The 21981-nt window shown below is 42.3% G+C and overlaps 1 protein-coding gene and 1 non-coding gene across 4 annotated transcripts in view; one reads left to right on the top strand and one right to left on the bottom strand.

The window, feature by feature from the left end:
• The window catches only part of NSD1 (nuclear receptor binding SET domain protein 1), a 140835-nt gene that overhangs the window by 69537 nt on the left and 49317 nt on the right, over positions 1-21981 (top strand). For all 3 annotated transcript variants that reach the window (XM_006158871.3, XM_006158872.3, XM_014591740.1), the window contains 4 exons: positions 666-790; positions 4786-5056; positions 7297-7406; positions 14937-15012. In XM_006158871.3, coding sequence (XP_006158933.1) covers positions 666-790; positions 4786-5056; positions 7297-7406; positions 14937-15012 — 582 coding nt within the window. The remainder of the gene's footprint in view (positions 1-665; positions 791-4785; positions 5057-7296; positions 7407-14936; positions 15013-21981) is intronic.
• Positions 20371-20474, bottom strand: LOC114009750 (U6 spliceosomal RNA). The gene has a single exon (XR_003551143.1). It is a non-coding gene; the product is annotated as a U6 spliceosomal RNA (small nuclear RNA).

The raw sequence follows: 21981 nt of genomic DNA, 5'->3' as shown, positions 1-21981 counted from the left end.
GCATGAGTTTTTTTAAGCCACTGGGTCCGGAACGCGAACCACGGTTGACTACGTGGGAATCCAGCGATATAGCCATTTTGCTAGCTGCTGGTCCCCTTTTCCTGGAATTGTAATGGGCTGTGTGTATGTTTTGTGTGTGTGTGCTCGTGTGCAGGGAAAGAAGCCTCTCCGTCTTCCCTCTTCCTCTCAACGAAAGAAGCCTCTCCGTCTTCCTTCTTCCTCTCAACTTTTTTTTTTTTTTTTAAGAGGTTTTTGCTGTAGGGTGCGTGCATTGGCCAGAAAGACAGAGAGACACAGAAAGTGAGAAATAACCCCCCAGGGGGGATGGGCACACCTCAATCCCTTCTCCATTCTCCTTTCAGTATCTTGGACATGCACGCCTATGCACCTGGTGTGAGTTTAAAACCACCAGGTCTGGGACTTGAACCGTGCTTGACTGCATGGGAGTCCAGCGACGTAGCCATTACACCAACTGCTGGTCCCCCTCTCAACTTCTATACGTGAAAAAGCATAGCAAATTTTGAGCCTCTTGGGGCTAGAGCCAGCATCGTTTTTGCGGTGGCTTTCTATCTCATTGTCTTTGGTATAATGGGGGTAGTGTCATCAATACAGCGGTAATTTTTCTACCTTTTTAATTATTCCTGAAAATTTTTCTCTTCTCGCAGCTATGCGGTCAGAGAAGAAACGTCTTAGGAAGCCAAGCAAGTGGCTTCTAGAATATACAGAAGAATATGATCAGATATTTGCTCCTAAGAAAAAACAAAAGAAGGCACAGGAACAGGTGCACAAGGTATGTTCCCACATTCCAGCAGACTTTCATTCATCCTTTTAGGAAATGGCAGTATTCCTTCAATATCATGTTTTTTTATCATCATGAGATAGTTGTTTTCTTAACTGGGATCTCGCTTCTTCAGTTTCAATCCAGTGCTTGTAATCTAGCACATAGCATGTAGTTATTACTAAGGAAATGTAATATTGAGTCTATTGTGTGTTAGCTCTCTGTGTATTTTATGCCTCCTTTGCTTCAAAGCGTATTTAATGACATAGAAATATTTTTAGGATTTAATGTGAAATAGAAAACTCAGCATTTAAAAATAATAGTTTGAGCCTAATTTTTAAAACAAAGATTGCTACCAAATTTATTGTATTTTAAAGTTTGGTTCATTTATGGGAACCAACAGTTAGCATAATGGCTATGTCACTGGACTCCCACGTAGTCGACCATGGTTCGTGTCCCAGACCTGGTGGCTTAGAACTCATGCTGGGTGCGTGTGCGTTCGTGCCCAAGGTCCCAAGAGGAGAATGGAGGAGAAGGGATTGCGGCGTGACCATCCCCCCTGGGGGGTGATTTCTCGCTTTCTGTCTCTATGTCTCTCTCTGTCTGTCTGGCGAGCGCACGCGCCCTATTGTGAAAACTTTTCCAAAAAAACCCCCAAAAAGTCTGGTTCATTTATTCAGAAGTATTTTAAAATAAATCAGAAAGTTTTATTTTTACTTGTTAGAGGGACACAGGAGAGGGAGATAGCACCCCCAGTGGTGTGTGGTTATGCCGCATTTCCTTCTCTGTACTGTTGGGATTTGGGGCATGCATGCATACATACCCAGCATGTTTTTCATGTCACCAGAGCCAGGGTTCTGTTTGTGTTCAGCTACAAAGGATCCAGCTTCCTTAAGCACTGGGCCATGAGGCCAGTCTTAGAGACATTTTGATAATCTACCCCTAAATACTTATGCACCTCTAAAAGTTAGAACATTTTTTTCATAACCAATTTAACATTTTCACATCTTTTTTTTTTTTTTTTTGGAGAGGTTTTCGCTATACGGCGCGTGCGCTCACCAGAAAGACAAAGAGAGATAGAGAGACGGAAAGCGAGAAATCACCCCCAAGGGGGATGACCACGCCGCAATCCCTTCTCCTCCATTCTCCTCTCGGAATCTTGGGCATGCACTCACATGCGCCCAGTGTGAGTTTTAAGCCACCAGGTCCGGGACGCAAACCGTGGTCGACTACATGGGAGCCCAGCGACATAGCCATTATGCTAACTGCTGGTCCCAACATTTTCACATCTTATACAATAAGCTTACTTAATACTGGTTTTCACTCAAATTTCCCCAGTATTTCCTAACCTTTATCTTTGATTTCCATACACTTGAATACATTCGAGGACCAGAAGTTCTTTAAATGCAGACTAGTCCTTTTAAGTTTCTTTTGCCATACGGCACACGCTCTTGCCAGAGATAAGGAGAGGAAAAGTGAGAGATCACTCCCTAGGGGGATCGCACAATTCCTCTTCATTCTGCTTCTCAAGATTTGGGGCGTGTATGCACATATACCTGACATGTGTTTTAAATTGTTGGGTCCAGGACTTGAATTGTGTTCTCAGCAATGTGTGTTTTAAGTGCCTTAACTATCATGCCACCTGTTGGCCCCAAGAATAGCCCATAAATAAATAAATCGAGTCTATTTATTTACATACATGTATGTCCATTAGTGTGTGTGCATATATATGTGTGTGTGTGTATATATATATATATATATAAGCAAAACAAATGATATATAAAGTCTTATATAAAGTCTTCACTTTCTAGATTTATGTAATTTCGCCTTCGTAGATATCTCTTAGCTTGTTTCTCTCTCTTTCTCTCTCTCTTTTTTTGAGTGAGATTTTTGCTATAGAATGTGTGCACTTGCCCCTGAGAGACAGAGAAACAGAAAGCGAGAAATCACCCAGAGGGGATGACCACACTGCAATCCCTTCTTCTCAGTTCTTCTATTGGGACCTTGTGCATGCTCACACATGTGCCTAGCATGAGTTTCAAGCCACCAGCTCCAGGACTCGAATCAAGATTGACTACGTGGAAGCTCAGCAACGTAACCATTTCGCCATCTGGTTGTCTCAGCTTGTTTCTTATGTCTCACATTCCCTTTCTTTTAAAAATGTTTGCCAGTGGCTGTGTGTGCTGCCTCAGAGGGAGCAAGAAGGAAGAGAAAATATTTCCCCCGTCGAGGTGGATGATCATGCCGTAATCCCTTCTCCTCCGTTATTCTCTCCTTTCAGGATTCTGGGCTTACATGCACACATTACTGATGTGTTTTTCACTCCTCCGGGTCAGGAACTCAAACTACATGGTCAGCCATGTGGGACCCAGCTGCCCTGACCAACACACCAATGACTTGCCCTCTCTTGTTCTCTCTTACTGAATGTTAGATTTATCAGTTTGATAGTTTCAAGTTTAATATTTTTAAGTAGACAATTTTACACAGATACTGTGTTATATAATGTATGACATTAGCAGATGCATAGTATCGGGACCAGCAGTTGGCATAATGGCTGTGTCACTGGACTCCCATGTAATTGACTGCAGTTCGAGTTCCGGACCCAGTGGCTTAAATTACGCCAGGTGCGTGTGCATGCATTCCCAAGATCCTGAGAGGAGAATGGAGGAGAAAGGATTGTGGCATGGCCATCCTCCCTGGGGGGGTGATTTCTCGCTTTCTGTCCGTCTTTCTGGCGAGCTCATGTACCCTATAGCAAAAATCTCTCTAAAAATAAAGGTCATAGTGTCTAGTAGTCTAAGTTGCTGACCAGTTCATCTCTTTGAAGTTATATTTTACTCCTTTTGATCTAAAGCAGCACGTGTGTAATTACTTCGGTTCCAAAACAATGCCCTGTTCCCCATCAGCCATTTCTCTGCTGATTTTTTAAAAACATATTTGCTAGAGGACGTATGTACTCACCTGAGAGAGCAGGAACGGAGATAACACCCAGTGTGGGAGTGGTCACACTGCAGTCCCTTCTCGTCCTTAGCTCCAGCTGGTTGAGATTTGGGGCACACATACACATGGACCTGGCTTGTTTCTCAAGCAGCTGGTTTTAGGACGGAAACCTCAGTGTCAGCTGTGTGGGATCCATTGCTTTACCCACCAAGTCACAGGGTTAACCCTGTGTGATGATTTTAAAAACATCAAAGTTCTTTGCTTACGTCAGTAACTTCATTTGATATTAGAAAATTATTTTCAGATTTTATCACAATATTTCCTCTACTGTTTAGCTGGTAAACTGTAAACTTTTTCATTAACTCATCATTAACTCCAGGCGTGTATGTAAGCTGGAGAGACAGAGATGGAGAGACAGAAAGCATGAAATCATTCCCCAGGGGGAATGGCCACACCACAATCCCTTTACTCTACTCTCGTCAGGATTTTGGCAAGCACACACACGCGCCAATGTGTTTCATGCTGCAGCATCTGGGACTGGAACCGTCATCAACCACATGGGAGAGCAGCACCTTTGCCACTATGCCACCTTCTGGCCTCCATGATGGCCTTTTGATATAGCTTCAAGATATCTCAGCCAACTCCATATTTTTCTTTTTAAAATATGCTTCTTAGACAATTTGCCATTTAACCTGTTGTCAATGTACAGGTCTATGATACTAAGTGGAGTAACATTGATAGTAACTGTCACCATCATCTATCTACAACATTTTCATCTGCCCGCACTGAATCTCGGTATCCATGAAGAAATAGATAGCTCCCTTTTCCGCTAGCCCCTTGCAGCTACCATTCTGCTACTCGTCTTTACAGATTTTACTCTTCTCGATACCGCATGTATGTGGAATCAGATGGTACTGCTTCTTCAGAGTCTGGCTCTTCTTCTTTAGAGTTACGTTCAGGGTCCCACGTTGCAGCGTGTTTCAGAATTTCCTTCTTTTTAAGTGCACTGTTGTTTGTCTCTCACATTATAACTGTTTCGGCATGTGGGCTCTATATTTTTTTCGTAGGTAAGTTCCCGCTCTGAAGAAGAAAACCTTCTAGCCCGATGTCGATCTAGTGGTCAAAACAAACAGGTGGACGAGAGTTCTTTGATTTCAACCAAAGAAGAACCTCCAGTTCTTGAAAGGGAGGCTCCATTTTTGGAGGGGCCTTTGGCTCAGTCAGAACTTGGAGGTGGACATGCTGAGTTGCCACAGTTGACCTTGTCTGTGCCTGTGGCTCCGGAAGTCTCTCCACGGCCTGCCCTTGAGTCTGAGGAGTTACTAGTAAAAACACCAGGTAAGGTGGGGATGGTGTCTCAGGGTGTAGGCGGACATAGGGTTAGAGGAAGCAGGAGATTTTAGTATGTTTTGATCCAAAAGCCAACATTGTATGCAATAAAGTATCCACTTTTGTCCTGAGAAATCCCTAAAATGCCAGCTAATGGGGCCTAGTCACTGACCACAAGTTGATTTCTGGCACTCTGCCCAGAAGACATGTTTTTAGAAACTGGTCTCTTTGCCCCGTTGTCCTTCATGATTGTTGGTCAGCCAGGTTGGGAATCAGCAGCCGTGATGACCAGGTTTGGGGAGTGCTTAGTAGCAGAGGAAGCACTGAGGCCTGTGCTTCCGGTGCTGCATCACCGTGCGTGTGTTTCTTAGGAAGGTGTTTGACTCTGCACTTGTTACGTCATTTATAAAACAAAGATGATGATATAGCACGTTATGCACCTGACTCACAGGCAGCCACTAAGAAGCATAAATATTTCTTGGATATCGATTCCCGTGACTCTGCACTCTTGTTTCTCTGTGTACTTGTTCCCTGGGGAGAGTTGGATCTGAGCATATTGCCTAATTCTTCCTTTTGACCATTGAATATTGGGATTAGCCAAAGAATCAGAAGATGCCTTCTCTTCTGTAGCCCTTTAAATTTTGGAGATATATTTCCAAAAGTAAATTAAGATGTTATTGTTTCTAACTTAAAAAAAAAAAGAGACCTACTTGTACTTAATCAAGTGAGGCAGAATCAAAACCAGTTTTTTCCTCTTTTTTCTTTTGTAAGATATAGGGATAGGGATAGGTGCAGAGGTCTTCAAAACGCCCATAGAAAGTACATATTTTTGCACCAAAATAAACTCGTACTTTATTCCATTTTTCCATGAACTGCTTGAGGTCACCTCCTGTTTTCGGCAAGGTCTCACTATGTTGCAGTCCTCCTGCCCTAGCTGGTGTAAGTTAGCTAGGACCAGAGGCCAGCACTGTCCTAACGGTGCCAGGCTGGTCTGGCATCTGACCTTGGGCCTTCACTGCAGCTCCAGCATCATGTGGCAGCTTCCTGCCACTTGCACAGTGCAGCTGGGCCCAGAAAGTCCATTAAAAGAATAGCGAAGTTAGCTGCTATTTCTGTACCTCTCGTGTGCCGCATCCTACTATTAGACTCTTTTATATCGTACTTAAACAAATGCTGCAAGTAGACAGTGGCTTTATCTACGTAGGGGAATACAGATCGGTGCTGGCCCACTTCGCCTCGTGCTCAGGCTCCGTTGCACTTCTTCTCTGTCCTCCCTTTCAGTCGGCGGCCATCATGACAGTTCTGCCTTTTAAAAAACAATGTTTTTATTTAATTTTATATGTTTTTTTTTTTTTTTTTTTTTTTTTAAAGTTTGACCACAGAGCAACTGAGAGAGAGAGAAAGGGAAATTAAGAAAGCAGGCTGCTAGGTTCAGGACTCGACTGTAGTCAGCCACGTGGGAGTCCAATGCCTTAGCTACCATGTCACCTACCGGCCCCCAGTTCTATCATTTTGATTTCTCTTTTTATTTATTTGGATATTATAAACATACTTTTATGCATACATACTCTGACATAAAAATATCTTTATAATAGTTTTTATCTTCATTGAGAACTATTACTTATTTTATATTAAGTAATACTCTAAAATAAACAAAATTCGTATTTACCTTTCCCTGTAAGATGATGAAGTAAACATGAACTATATTGTGACTCATTTTGTGTGATATGTAGGTTTTTAAAAATGAGCTTGTTCTCAATTTTTAAACAATGTTTTTATTTAATTTTATATGTTGTCTGTTTTTTTTTTTTTTTTTTTTAAAGTTTGACCACAGAGCAACTGAGAGAGAGAGAAAGGGAAATTAAGAAAGCAGGCTGCTAGGTTCAGGACTCGACTGTAGTCAGCCACGTGGGAGTCCAATGCCTTAGCTACCATGTCACCTACCGGCCCCCAGTTCTATCATTTTGATTTCTCTTTTTATTTATTTGGATATTATAAACATACTTTTATGCATACATACTCTGACATAAAAATATCTTTATAATAGTTTTTATCTTCATTGAGAACTATTACTTATTTTATATTAAGTAATACTCTAAAATAAACAAAATTCGTATTTACCTTTCCCTGTAAGATGATGAAGTAAACATGAACTATATTGTGACTCATTTTGTGTGATATGTAGGTTTTTAAAAATGAGCTTGTTCTCAATTTTTAAATGACCTAATGAAAAATTACATGCATTTCAGGAAATTATGAAAGTAAGCGTCAAAGAAAACCTACTAAGAAACTGCTTGAATCCAATGATTTAGACCCTGGATTTATGCCCAAGAAGGGGGACCTTGGCCTTTCTAAAAAGGTATATTTTTTTATTTTAAAATTGGTTTAAAATCACAAAATATTGAATTTTAGGAAACAGCTATTTTAGTAGTATTTATATCACTAATGTACACAAGTCCAGTAGTCCTCCCTCGTTATAGGTTTTGGTTTTTTTATTTTTGGTTATCTGTGGACAAATGGGATTCAAAAATATTAAATGAGAATTGTAAAGATGAGCAGTTCCTAAGTTTTAAATTATTTTAAATTGCATAGTGTCCTGAGCGGCCAGATAACGTCTCCCCCTGGCCCACCCACGTGAGCCTTCCATGGTCCAGCTGTGCACCACCCTGTGTGCTCTGCCGAGGCGGTAGTCCCTCGGGAGCCACCAGTCAGCAGGTCAGCTGGCCCTGTGTTGCTGTGCTTGTGTTGAGTAGCCTTTATTCCATAACAGTCCCATTGTGTAAGATTGGGAGTACTGGCGAAGAGACGCTGTGAAGTGCTTCCTTTAACTTCAAAGGTGAAAATTGTCAGCTTAAGGAATAAACAGGGCTGGCAGGTGGCATGGTGGTTAAAGGTGCTAAACTTGCACATGACTGATCACAGTTCAAGTCCTGGACCTAGTGACTTGCTTTCTCACTTTCCCTTGTTTCTCTTTCTGTCTCTGATCAAACTATAAAATAATAAATAAAGTTAAATAATTCTTTTTTTTTTTTTTTAAACAAAAGGGGGTTGGGACCAGCAGTTAGTGTAATGGCTATGTCACTGGATTCCCATGTAATCGACCGCGGTTCACATCCTGGATCTGGTGACTTAAAACTCACGCCAGGCGCGTGTGCATGCGTGCCCAAGATCCCTAGAGGAGAAGGGATTCCAGCGTGGCCATCCCCTTTGGAGGGTGATTTCTCGCTTTCTGTTTCTCTGTCTCTCTCTGTCTTTCTGGTGAGCACACGCATACTATAGCAGAAAAAAAAAAAAACCTCTCCAAAAAAGGGGGGGGGGATGGGACCAGCAGTTGGTGTAATGGCTATATCTCTGGATTCCCATGTAGTCAACCGTGGTTCGAATCCTGGGCCCTTAGGCTTAAACTCACACCAGGCACATGTGTGTGCGTGCCCAAGATCCCGAAAGGAGAATGGAGAAGGGATTGCAGCATGGCCATCCCCCCGAGGGGTGATTTCTCGCTTTCTGTCTTTCTGGCGAGCACATGCGCCCTATAGCAAAAAGCTCCAAAAAATAAAAACCGGGCAATGAACAAAATCGTACGCTGAGGTTGATAAGATCCATGGTAGGAATGAATCTTCTGAGAAATGATGAAGAACGTAATAGAAATCCTACTAGGTTGTTATAAACTGCTGTAGCTGTATTCCCACCGTGTGCATTACGTGCTCAGATAAGGTGGAGAAGGCATTGAATTTGTAGATGGAAGACATGAACAGAAAAAGCGCTCCAGGCTGGCTTGATGGCCTAGCAGTTAAGGGAGCCATATTCCTCATGGCCTACTATGCTTCATATTCCAGCCCTGCAGCTTGAAAAACATGTCAGGTGCATGCTTGTCCAAAGGCCCGGCAGGATAGAGAAATGGAGGGGAAGGGATTGTAATGGGACTGTGCTTTCTCTATTTCTCTGCCTCTCCATCTCTCTGACAAGCATGTGTGCCTTCTGGCAATTAAGAAAAGGAGAAAACCTATCCCTGTTGACGGCGGTGTTGTATATTATTGATGGCTGAGTCTGAAGATTAAAGTGAGGGATCCCCTGAAATGAGTGACACGAAGCTGTTTACTGCAAGTAAGGGGTCGTCACAGACACCCGGGCGAGATTTGGTCTGAGAAATGTAAAAGTCAGTGGAGAGGCTGCCAGCATCTGCCCAACAAGGAGCTGCTGCCACATTCCCGGCGGTTGAGCTGGCTGGGGAGAAAGTACAGCGTCTAAGCAGGTCTTCAGTTTTGAGGAAATTATGCCACTGAAAAGACTCCCGGCAGAACCTGCGTTTACAAAACAGATGAGAGTGGACGCCGTTGGTCTAGCCGTGGTGCAGACGGTAGGGTGACTAGATCTCGCATGGCCTACTGTGTGGTTTGAGATCCGTGCCCTCCAGGCATGTGTTGTATGTATGCCGAATCCCAGGAGGAGAGGAGAGGAGAAATGGCTATTGTGTGGCCATCCCGCCGAGGGGTGATTCCTCACTTCTTTTCCCCCGCAAACAGATGTACCCTAAATCAAAAACGAAAACCAAGAAAATGTAAAAAAAAAAAAAAAAAAAAGATAAAAAAGAAAAAAAAAAGACACAGAGCATAAAGCCTTGAAGGACAGGTTAGCTCTGTTCTGGTGACTACAGTACAGTACAATGTTTTTGAGAGAGAAACCACACATAACTTTACTATAGGATATTGTTATTGTGGTTCATCTTCCTGTGCCTAATTTATAAGCTAAAAATATTTTAAAGTATACTTTATTATTTTGTCATATATATATATATATAGCTATAGAGCACATACAGTAGCTAGAGGGAAACGGGAAGAGTAAATGGGATGGCCGCACTGCAGCTTCTTTTCCTCTATTCTCCTCTTGAGATTTTTGGCACCATGCACATATACCTGGTATGATTTTTAAGCCAGTGGGTCTGGGACCCAAAACCATTGTCAGCTATGTGGGCATCCAGTGATGTAACTATCATGCCATCTACTGGCCTCTTATCTATGTTTTTCTGTGCAAAAATATATCATTACTTTTTCAATAACCCAATAATAATAAATTCTTAAAAATTAACTTTGATGCTTCTCTCATTATTAAAATGTTGTCTTTGAATTTTGATATTTTCACTATGATGTGCCTTGGAAAAGATCTTATGTTGAATCTCTTTCTCTTTTGTTAATATTTCCTGAGTCTGAATGTCTCCAGACTTGGGAAAGTTTCAGGTTTTTGTTTGTTTGTTTGTTTTGTTTTATAGAGAAGTTTGCTGAAGGGGAGGTGTGCTCGCTAGAGAGACAGAGACAGAAATGTGAGAAATCACACCCACCCTCCCCAGGGGGGATGGCCACACCGCAGTGGCTTCTCCTGCATTTTCTTCTTGGGATTTTGGGCATGTATGCACATGCACCCAGAGCACATGTTCAGGACTCGAACCTTGGTTGACTACATGTGAATCCAACAATGTAACTATTATACCATCTGCTGGTCCCACGTTTCAGATAATATTTCATAAAATACCTCTTCTATGCCTTTACTCTTCTTCTTTTGGTATACCCACTATCTAGAAAGTTGGCATTTCAGATTTCATATTTTAGTTGGGTTTGTGTGTGTGTGTGTGTGTGTGTGTGTGTGTGTGTGTGTTAATTAAGAAAAACATAGTGTAGGAACACATGCCTTCTCTAGAGAGAGACAGAGAGAGAGGGAAAACAAGAAATGTTCCCCCACGGGGAATGATCACACCACAATTCTTTCTCCTCCATCTTTTTCTACTTTTGGAATTTTAGACATGCATACACATGCATTTGGTGTGTTTGTCAAGCCGCTTGGCCCAAAATTAAACTGCATTTGGCCACGTGAGAACCAGCTCATGTAACCACCAGCCCATGGACTGACCCAGGCATTTATTGAACTCTTTTAGCCTTTATTCCTGAGAAACAACTCAGTGTGTGTTGCTAGTCGGCCCTCTAGATTCACCCCTTTGTCTCCCTTGTACGTGCAGGGTGACTGGTAGTAAGGGTTAGAAATTCACTGATAGAGTGCTCTGCCGGCTGGGTCAGCATGCTGCCTTAGTTTTTTGTTTTTAAATGCCAGTAGGTGCATGTGAGAGTGCTTATTTTAAGCTGAGTAGCTTCTGACGCGGGCTATACCCAACAGCATGGTCTGTCAAGCCCAGCCCTTTCGCCTCGCTTGCCTTATCTCCTCGTCTCGCCTGCTGGTGCTCTGGACACATACACGTGCCTGGTGTTTTCAGCCTGCCAGGCCTGGGACTCCAAGAAGGCTGTGTGGGATCTGGCTTCCTTAACCAGCAGGCTTTGGGGAGGGCCTAAGTATGTTTTTCTAAGTTTATTATTTTTCTTTTGAGATCAATATTTTTTGTGTCTCAATCCAGAAATCTTCATTATCCTGTATGGTTTCTTTTAGGAGCTTTGTGCTTTTGGATTTCATATCCGTCTTAAATTTTTAAGATGGAATTTTGAAGTTAATTTGTAAATTAGTTTCCCTTATTTGGTGTCCAATCGATTTAACACCGTTTGGTGAGAAGAAATAAGAAAAAAGCTCTCGCCTCCCCACCTCTCCATCTTTCCCACTTTCACTCATCCCCCTATCTCCCTCTGTTTGTTTGTTTTTTGGTTAGAGAGTGTATGTATTCAGGAGAGAGAGGACTCTCCCCAATGGGGCATGGGCATGCCTGGCTGCTTACAGCTCTTTGCATCCCGCTCCATCCCCATTTCTGATCTCTCTAAGCACTAGCTGAAATGATCACAGCTCTCTGTCACTGTTGAGTTTTAGCTCTTCAGAGAGAAGGGTTCTCATTAGATATAATCATGGAATAAGAGTAAATTGAGGGTTGCCTGTGACTACTACCACCAAACCAAAGAAAAACGACCTCCTCTCTGTTTCAAGAGTCCATGCTGCCATTTGAGTTGGTCAACCTCGTTCTTGGGTACTCTGAGCTATACGTAGCCATGTAGTTGAAGTAATGACTCATTTATGTGACCACGTGTGCTACCCTGTCTCTGGATACATTGATGAGTAGGTTAGCGAAGTAGGGACTACCTGTGGAGGTGGCACGTGGAGAGGACGCACTGGTTTAGTACAGAGACACAGACTGTATGTGAATTAAGGCACGAGGTGCTACGTCTCATCCTCTAAGGCTCTGCAAAGTTCTGTGGTCTTTTTATTCTAAGCTCAACAGATAGATTTTTATTTCTATAGTGTGACTTTTTTTGTCTGTTTCTTCTTTATTATTATTATTATTAAGAGAAATATTTGCAGGACCAGCAGTTGGTGTAATGGCTATGTCACTGGATTCCCATGTAGTAGACTGTGGTTCGAGTCCTGGACCTAGTGGCTTAAACTCATGTCGGGCACATGTGCGTGTGTGCCCAAGATCCCTAGAGGAGAATGGAGGAGCCTTGAGGCTTGGTCATCCTCCCTGTGGGAGTGATTTCTCGCTTTCTCTTTCTCTCTGTCTTTCTGGCGAGTACATGGGCCCTGTAGCTAAAACCTCTCAAAAAAAGAGATTTTTGCTATAGGGTGTACGTGCAAGACAGACAGAAAGCAAGAAATCACCCCGTTCGCGGGATGTTCACACTGTAATTCCTTGTCTTCCGTTCTCCTCTTGTGGTTTCGGGCACATTTGCCCAGTGTCAGTTTCAAGGCGTGGGGTCAGAACTCAAACCATGGTCGAGTATGTGGGAGTTCAGCCACGTAGCCACTATGCCATCTACTGGTCCATTGACTTCTATTTTTTTAAAGAATTCTTTTTAAATTTTATTCATTCTTTTATTTTTTTAAAGAATTATTTTGTTGGGACCAGCAGTTAGTGTAATGGCTATGTCGCTGGACTCCCACGTAGTCGACCGCGGTTTGCATCCCAGACCCGGTGGCTTAAAACTCATGCCAGGCGCGTGTGCATGTGTGCCCAAGATCCCGAGAGGAGAATGGAGAAGGGATTGCGGCGTGGCCATCCCCCTTGGGGGGTGATTTCTCGCTTTCTGTCTCTCTTTCTGGCGAGCGCACGTGCCCTATAGCAAAAACCCTCTCCCCCCAAAAAAGAATTATTTTGTTTAATTTGATTGATTGATTGATTTTAATTTGACCAGAGAAAGACAAAACAAAAGAGAGAGAGGGAGGGAGGGGGGGAAGTGAAGGATGTACGCTGCCATGTTTGGAACTCAAACTGCCATCAGCCATGTGGGAGTCCAGTGCCCTTAAACTACCGTGTCACCTGCTGGCCCGTCATTCATTTATTCTCATTTGACTAGAGAGAGATCAGGAAAGTGAGAAAGCAAGCCACCAGGTCCAGGACTAGAACACTGTTGGCCATGTGGGAGTCCAGCACCTTTAACTACCATGTCACCTACCAGCCCCAAGTCTTTATTAATTCTAGTAGTTACCCTTTCTATGCCCATGTATAATTTTTAGGATACTTTTATTTTTTTTTGAAGAAATCTTATTTGTTATTATCATTATTTAATTCAACCTTAGGGAGAGAATGAAAGAGAAAGTGAGAAAGCCAGTCACCAGGTCCAGGACTTGAACCCTTTTTGGCTGTGTGGGAGTCGAGCACCTCAGCCACCAGGCCACCAGCTAGCCCCAGGGAGGATTGTTTTTTAAGTTTTTGCCACAGGGCACTCATGCTCACCTTAGACAGTGAGAGGGAAAGTTAGTAGTCACTCTCCAGGATGGCTATACACCACAGTCCCTTCTCTCCCCTTCCCCTCGGGGTCTTGTGTACACACGCTCCCGCATCTGGTGTGTTTTCAAAATCCACTGAGTCTGGGACTCCAACCTTGGTCCACGTGGAGGTCCAGTGACATAAGTGCTACACCATCTACTAGTCCTGGGAGGAGGTTTTGTTTTGTTTTTAAAAAATTATTTATTTAATTTTATTTATTCATTTTTTAAAATTTTGATCAGAGAGAGATAGAGAGTAAGAGAAAGTGACAAAGCAAACTATTAGGTAAAGGACTCGAACCATGGTTGGCCATGTGTAAGTGTCCAGTGCCCCAACCACCATGCTACCTGGTGGTCCCAGGAGAATTTTAAATGAAGGGTGAGTTGGAATAGAGAGTCAACGGGATGTGGGCAGGCAGGGTTTCTCGTTCCCATTTTAATCAGAATAACATTTTTATCTGTTTTATATATTGAGAATTGCTGGATGAAGTTTGTTTCATTTCTTCTGTTTTGTAGTTGTTGAGGGTACACACAGGTTTATTAAGAAAAATGTACAGAGCAGACTACCCTGAAGGTGGCAAGCCCCGGGGTGGGACACGTGCATGGTTTAATTCCTTCCTCTAAGATGGGAGAATTGTTGTGGAACAGAGAAGATAGAAGGACCGCCTTATAGGCAGAGCAGCTTTTTTTTTCTTTTTCTTTTTCTTTTTTTTTTCTTTTTTCTTTTTTTTTAAAAGAATACCTAATAGGCCCAGTAGATAACTGACTGGTGATGTTAATGGACTCCAACGTGGTTGACTGAGAGTTGAATCCCAAACCCCAGGCAGGCGGGGCATGTGTGCATGTGTTTCCAAAATCCCGAGAAGAATGGAGGAGAGGGGATTGTGGCATGGCCATCCCCTGTAGGGGATGATTTATCACTTTCTGTCTGTCTCTTTAGCAAGCACACACACCCTGTAGCAAAAATTTCTCCCCAAAAAAAGGAATACCCAATGGACCTGAGTTTTCTTGAGTCTGTTTCTGTATCTAATGCACTATTCCTTGCTGTTTCTAATCAGTCTTTATTGTTATCATGTTTTTCTTTTAATTGCCAAAAAGCAGCCATAATTCTATATCTACCATTAAACAATTCTGGTTTTGGCTTTTAAGGCAAAGGGTTTATTTTCCATTCCTTTGTAAACCTTGTTGCTTTTTCTTACAGTGTTATGAAGGTGGTCACTTTGAGAATGGCATTACTGAGTCGTGTGCTACGTCTCGTTCAAAAGAGTTTGGTGGAGGTGAGTATTTTGAGATTTAAGGATGTAATGCAGAAGTAAGTTTGAAGCACTTTGCCATTAATTAGAAATAATTAGGACTGTCAGGTGGTGTGCTTAAGATGCTGGACTCCCACATGGCCAACTGTGGTTTAAGTCCTGTACCTGGAGGCTTGCTTTCTCCATTTCTTTCTCTTGCTCATCAAATTAAAAAGTAATAAGTAGAAATAACTAGCTATCACTTTAAAAATAAGGAAAGAGTTATGTATGTAAGTAAGACTAACAAAGGTTGCTAGTTCTAAGGATTTTTTGCAAATAGTCATAGTCTATTTCCATTTTATCACTTTGGCTTTTACATATGTTTACATATGTTTGCGCTTAATTGATCCTTTTTTATTGTGGTTGTCTCTTAAGGGCTTGGGAATTTTTCATATTACATTGCAAGTACCCCCTGTGCGTTGTGCACGGTGGTTTGAGTCTGCCCAGGAGGAATGGATGAGTCTTCTGTAGTGGTGGGGTGGTACCTATAACCTGCCTAGAGCATCCCAGAGGCAGCGCATCGTGTCATGATCCCACTCTTAGAGGAGCGTGATGTGAGGAGGGAGCAGGACTGAGGAGCTGAGTCCAGGTCGGGTCAGTTACCACACTGTTACCTGTCGTCAGCCCCGGACTCAGGCCGCTTCCCTCCTACACCTGGTTTTCTGTTGTTGTTGTTGGTTTTTAATTTTAAACTTTATTTATTTTTATTATTATTTTTAAAATTTTATTTATTCATTCATTTATTTTTTAGTTTGACCAGAGAGAGACATAGGGTGAGAGGGAGAGGGAGAGGAAGTGAGAAAGCAAGCCACCAGATTCAGGACTTGAACCCTGGTCAGCCATGTGAGAGTGTCCAGCGCCTTAACCACCACGCCACCTGCTGGTCCCGAAACTTTGTTTATTTATTTGACCAGAGAGGGACAGGGTGAGGGACGGGGGGAAGTGAGAAAGAGAGCCGCAGGGTACAGGACTCGAACCACAGTCAGCCATCCATGTGGGAGTCCAGCGGCTTTAACCACCATGGCACCTAGTGGCCCCTTCCCCCACACCTTTAAATATTCTTTTAATTGTGGTTAAAGATACATTTAACATAAAATATAGCATCTTACCCTTTCTGGGTATGCACTTCATTAGTGTTCAGTATATTCTCTTTATTTTTTTTTTTTATTTTTAACTAATTTATAGTTTTTTACAAATATTTACTTTAGATATTAAAAATGTTTTGTGCATACTCTATAGAGTTCTTGAGAGTTAATAAATAAATTTCTGAATTTCTATAAAAGAATTTTAAAGAGAACTTTTAAAATATTTGTTATAGTTTTGTGACTCTATAACAGAGACAGTATGGTTTTAAATATTTTTTTAAGAATTACTTATTTTTATTTAATTCCATTTGTTATTTTTTAATTTGACTAGTGAGAGAGACAAAGAGAAAGGAAAGTGAGAAAGCAAGCCATTGGGTCCAGGACTCAAACTATAGTCTGCCATGTGGGAATCCAGTACCTTTAACCACCATACCACCTGCCGGTCCCTGGTTTTAAATATTTTTGAGAAAATATTTACATGTCAACTATTCAAACTGTTGAGAAGGAAACACCCAGCACACAAGTCACATAAGAACCTTCCCAACTCAGTTCTGCCTCCCAAGCGTTTTGGGGTTTGCCACCTGCTAGCAAAGATCAGCTTCTTCTTCTTCCTTCAAAGTCTTCCTCAAGGTAGCCCTCTGGTTGTGGCTGCTCTTTTACAGTCTCTGATTATAATGCTGGGTATATTCACTTCATTGTGCAGCTGATCCCCAGGAGATTTTTCATCTTCCAGATCTGATATTGTGTACACTCGATCACTGTCTCCCCCTCCTCCGAGCTGGCAACCAACCTACTTCTATCCCTGTGAACGTGACTACTTGCGATATCTCTTATAAGTGGGATCATACATTCTTTTTTTTCTTTTTTTTTGTTAACTGGTTTATTATGTTTTTAAGGTTCATAATATTTTAACATTTATCAGTATATATATATTTTTAATTGCCAGAGAGGTGTATGCCCTTGCAGGGAGCGGGGGACAGGTAGAAAGACCTCCCCACCCCCCCAGGGGCCAGTCCTTTTTCTTCCATTCCTCTTCCCCTTAGGAATTCAGGCTCATGTGAGTCCGACACGTGTTCTGGCTAGTATTTGAATCATGGTTGACCCTGTGGGATCTAGCTCCCGTAAATGCCTTTTTATCTTTTTGTTTTGACCACATACTCATCCATTCTGTGATGTACCAGTCGGTTTACATTGTACACATGGATTGCTTCTATGTTTTTTTATTTCAGAGAATGCTGTAAGGAATGAGTGTGTATAAATATCTGTTAAGAGTTCCTGCTTTCAGTTCTTTTAGTTATATTCCCAGAGTAGAATTGCTGGGTCATTTTATTTTGTGTGTGTGTTCTTACAGGTTGTTTTTTTTTGTTTTTTTTTTTGTTTTTTTAAAGAATGAATTATTTATTTAATTTCATTTGCTATTATTTTTAAATTTGACCAGAGAGAGAAAGGGAATACAAGAAAGCAAGCTGCCATGTCTGGGACTGGAACCACTGTCGGCTATGTGGGAGTCCAGTCCTCTTAACCACCACGCCACCTGCTGGTCCCATGTTCTTATAAATTTTCATATAGGGTGTATGTATTTTCCGAAGAGAGAGAGAGTGAGCTTCCAGAGGAGATGGCCACACAACTGTCCCTTCTCCTCCTCCTCTTGGGATTTTGGGCACACCCTCACATGTTGGGTTCTTGTTTGTTGCTTTTTTTGCGAAGGGAGATTTTTGCTTTAGGGCTCACCTGTGAGACAAAGAGACAGTAATCGGAGAAATCACCCGCCAGGGTGGATGGCCCCACCATAATCCTTTGTCTTCTCAGGGTACACATGAACACGTGCCTAGCATGAGTTTCAAGTTGCAGGATTCGGGACTGAAACCATTTTCAACATGAGAGTGCAATGCCTTAACTATGTCACTTGGTGTCCCCCCCAGTGTAGTTTTCACACCACTGGATTGGGACTTGAACCTCACAGTTGGCCAGGTGGGATCCAGCCACCATAACCACTGTGCTACCAGCCAGCCCCATTGTACCATTATCTTTCTTTTTCTTTTTATTATAAAGAATTATTTTATTTTAACTTTATTATTATTATCATTATTATTTTCCAGTTTGATCAGAGAGAGACAGAGAGAGAGAGAGAGGAAGTGAGAAAGCAAGCCACCAGGTCTGAGACTTGAACCATGGTCAGCCATGTGAGAGTCCAGCGCCCTTAACCACCATGCCACTTGCCGGCCCCCATAGTACCATTTTCTACAGCAACTGCCCCGTTTTACATTTACACCAGCAATACAAAAGGGTTCAGTTTCTTCACATGCTCACCAATACTTGTACTATTCTGTTTTTCTTACTTTGTAACAGACATCCTCCCAGCGAGTGAGCGAGGTTTTCGCTACAGGGCGCGTGCACTCGCCAGACAGGGAGACATGGAGACAGAAAGCAAGAAATCACCCTCCAGGGGGGATGGTCACGCCACAATCCCTTCTTCCTCCATTCTCCTCTCAGGATCTTGGGCATGCACGCACACGCATCTGGCGTGAGTTTTAAGCCACGGATCCAGGACACGAACCGCAGTTGACTACATGAGAGTCCAGCGACATAGCCATTACGCTAACTGCTGGTTCCTGATAGTGTTCATTTCTTAATTGATTTGTGTTTCCTAATGATCTTGAACATCTTTTCATGCATTTTTTTGTTAATATTTTTTTCTTTTCTTTTTTTTTTTTTTTTAAATTTTTAAAATCATCTTTTAAGGACACCAGGTGACCCTGAAGTTAAGGCACTGAACTCCCATATGGCCAACCACAGTTTGGGCCTGGACCTGGTGGCTTGCTTTCTTACTTTTTCTTTCTCTCGGTCTCTCTCTGGTAAATGTACATGCTATAAAGCAAATTAAAAATAATAGTAATAGGGTCCAGCAGATGGTATAGTGGTTATGTCGCTGGATTCCTACATGGCTGACCATGGTTCAAGTCCCAGACCCAGTAGCTTGAAAATCACACAAGCTACATGTTCCCATGATCCCAGGAGAATGGAGAAGAGTTTGTGGCATGGCCATCTCCTCTGTAGGAGTGATTTATCACTTTCCCTCTCACTTTCTCTGTCTCTCTCTGGCAAGCGAAGGCACCCTATGGCCCCCCCAAAAAAATTAAAAAGTCAGTAAATAAAATTAATAAGATAATATTGAAAAAAATCATGTTTATTACTTGCAGCTGAAAGCATTCACACTGATATATATACTGCCCACCTATAAAGTCAGCAGTAAGAAAATACTGACCAAATGAAAGTTATCTTTCAGGAGTGTTGCCACTGCTCGTGTGTGCGGGCGGATGAATGGGCGTGGATGTGGATGTTGCTTGTCTGTATCGTAACCTTAGAGCACTTCAGGATAGGCCGTTCCTGCACTCTCACGCCCTTCTGTCAGTGACATTTATCGATTAGTGCATTCTTCAAATACCCGATTTGAGCACTGTGACAGATGTGGTCTGCCAGCAAGGAATGTCCTGGGGAGGCTTTCTTATTGGCTTAGGCCTGTGATTACTGCTTTCTAACAGTTCCTTCTAGCAGTAGGTTTGCTTATTTTAACCCTATGAACACTTGTAATCCCATAGGTTAGTCACTTTGCTTGCTTGCTTTAAAATAATCTTTTCCAGGAATAAGCAGGTGGGGTGGTGGTTAAGGTGCTGGATACTCCCACATGGCTTACTGTGTTCAAGTCCTGGACCCTGGTGGCTTGCTCTCTCTTTCTCTCTCTATCTCTGCATGTGTGTATGTCTCCGGTCAAATTAAAATAAATGAATGAATGAATAAATAATAAATAAATACCCTTTTCCAGGTAATAAGAGCTCTTTTTCACTACTTTTATGTATACTTTTTCCTTTTTTCCTTTTCTTTTCTTTTTTTTTTTAGTTTTAATTAAACCTGCAGTGAACTTTACCCTTTGTTAATTTTGTCTTCACAGTTTTGTACTTGGTACCAGCAGATGGCGAAATGGTTACATTGCTAGACTCCCATGTAGTTGACTACAGTTCAAGTCCCATACTTAGTGGCTTTAAACTCACACCTGGTGCTCGTGCATGTGTGACCTGAATCCTGAGAAGCGAGCTGAGAAACGATTGTGGCACGACCATCCCCACGGGGGGGGGAGGTTTGCTTTCTATCTGTCTGTCTCTTTCTCTAGCAAGTGCTTGTGCTCTATAGCAAAAATCTGTTATCATAATCTTGTTTATTTTACAGTGAACCACATGTCTTCCCAGTGTCTTAGTTTTTTGAAAGTATGGAGCGCCTCAGGAATTCACGTGTCATCCCTGTGCAGCGGCCACGCTGATCTCTGTACTGTTCCCATCTTAGTGTGTGTGCTGCCAAAGCCAGCACAGAAAAAGGAATTTGAACTTTTATTGTGCTATCATGAGTACTTTCCTTTTCCTTTTTTTTTTTTTGCTATAGGGCAGAAGCATTCACCAGAATGTCAGAGAGAGACAGAAAACGAGAAATCACCCCCAGGGGGGATGGCCATGCCACAGTCCCTTCTCCATTCTCCTCTCGGGATCTTGGGCACGTATGCATGCACACACGTCTGGCGTGAGTTTAATCCACCGGGTCCAGGACTCGAACCACGGTCGACTACATGGGAGTCCAACAACAAAGCCATTACTATGCCAACTGCTGGTCCCAGGCTGTTAGCTTTTGTAGCAGAGCTTATTTGCTCAAATCAGGCAGTCAAAAAGAGTATTCTAAAGGCATCTTCCAAAGGCTAGCCTTTGTATTGATAGCTAGCCTAAATATTTGTAATATTTTATCATGTATTTTTTTTTAACTTATGTTTTATGTTTCTGTAACAGAGAGTTGGAATGTGTTTGATGGAAAATAAGGGAAGGATTGGATTATTTATTTATTTATTTATTTATTTATTATTTTTTAAAGAACGATTTGCTAGAGGGCACATGGGCTCTTCAGAGAGTCAGAAAGCAAGAAATCACCTCCGAGGGAGATGGCCACTTCCCAGTCCCTTCTCCACTCTCCTCTCAGGATATTGAGCACACACGCACACACATACACATCCAGCGTGGGTTTCAAGCTACTGGGTCCAGAACTTCAACCGCAGTCGGCCATGTGGGAGTCCAGTGATGAAACCATTACACTATCTTCTGCTCCGGCCTCTTTTTTTTTTTTTTAAGAGACATTTTTGATATAAGGCACGTGTGTTTGCCAAAGAGACAGAATAGAAAGCGAGAAATCACCCCCCAGGGTGATGACCACACCGCAATCTCTTCTCCATTCTCTCAGGATCTTGAGCACACATGTACACACACCCAGCGTGAGTTAAAGCCACCGGATCTGGGTCTTGAACCACAGTCGACTACATGGGAGTCCGGCAACATAGCTATTACACCATCTGCTGGTCCCACACCCGGTGTTAGTTTTAAGCCGTAGGATCCAGGACTCAAACCACAGTCAACTATGTGGGAGTCCAGTGATGTAACCATTGTTCCATCTGCTGGTCCCAGGACTGGAATTTTTTTGTTAAATAAGCCACATAAGACACTGCATTTATTTTATACAGTGGGTGTTCAAGGATATATTAACATTGCATGAACATTCTTTAAGCCACTCAAGGTTTTGGGAGTGTTGTTCCCCACTCTTTCTAGGCCAATCTTAAACTATTATAACTTTTCCCCTCCCCCCTTTTTATTTATTTATTTATTTTTTAGAGAATTTTGGTAGAGCGCATGTGCTTTATGTTGGAGAGACAGAAAGCAAGAAATTACCTCCCCGTAGTATGGGCCATCCCACAGTCCTTTTTCTTCCATTCTCCTCTTGGGATTTTGGGTATGCATATGCGTGCGCGCATGCACACACACACACACACCTGGCGTGAGTT

This window comes from Tupaia chinensis, unplaced genomic scaffold (assembly GCF_000334495.1).
Source record: "Tupaia chinensis unplaced genomic scaffold, TupChi_1.0 Scaffold000612_1, whole genome shotgun sequence".
NCBI lineage: Eukaryota > Metazoa > Chordata > Mammalia > Scandentia > Tupaiidae > Tupaia > Tupaia belangeri.
This window is presented reverse-complemented; position numbering and strand designations above follow the sequence as displayed.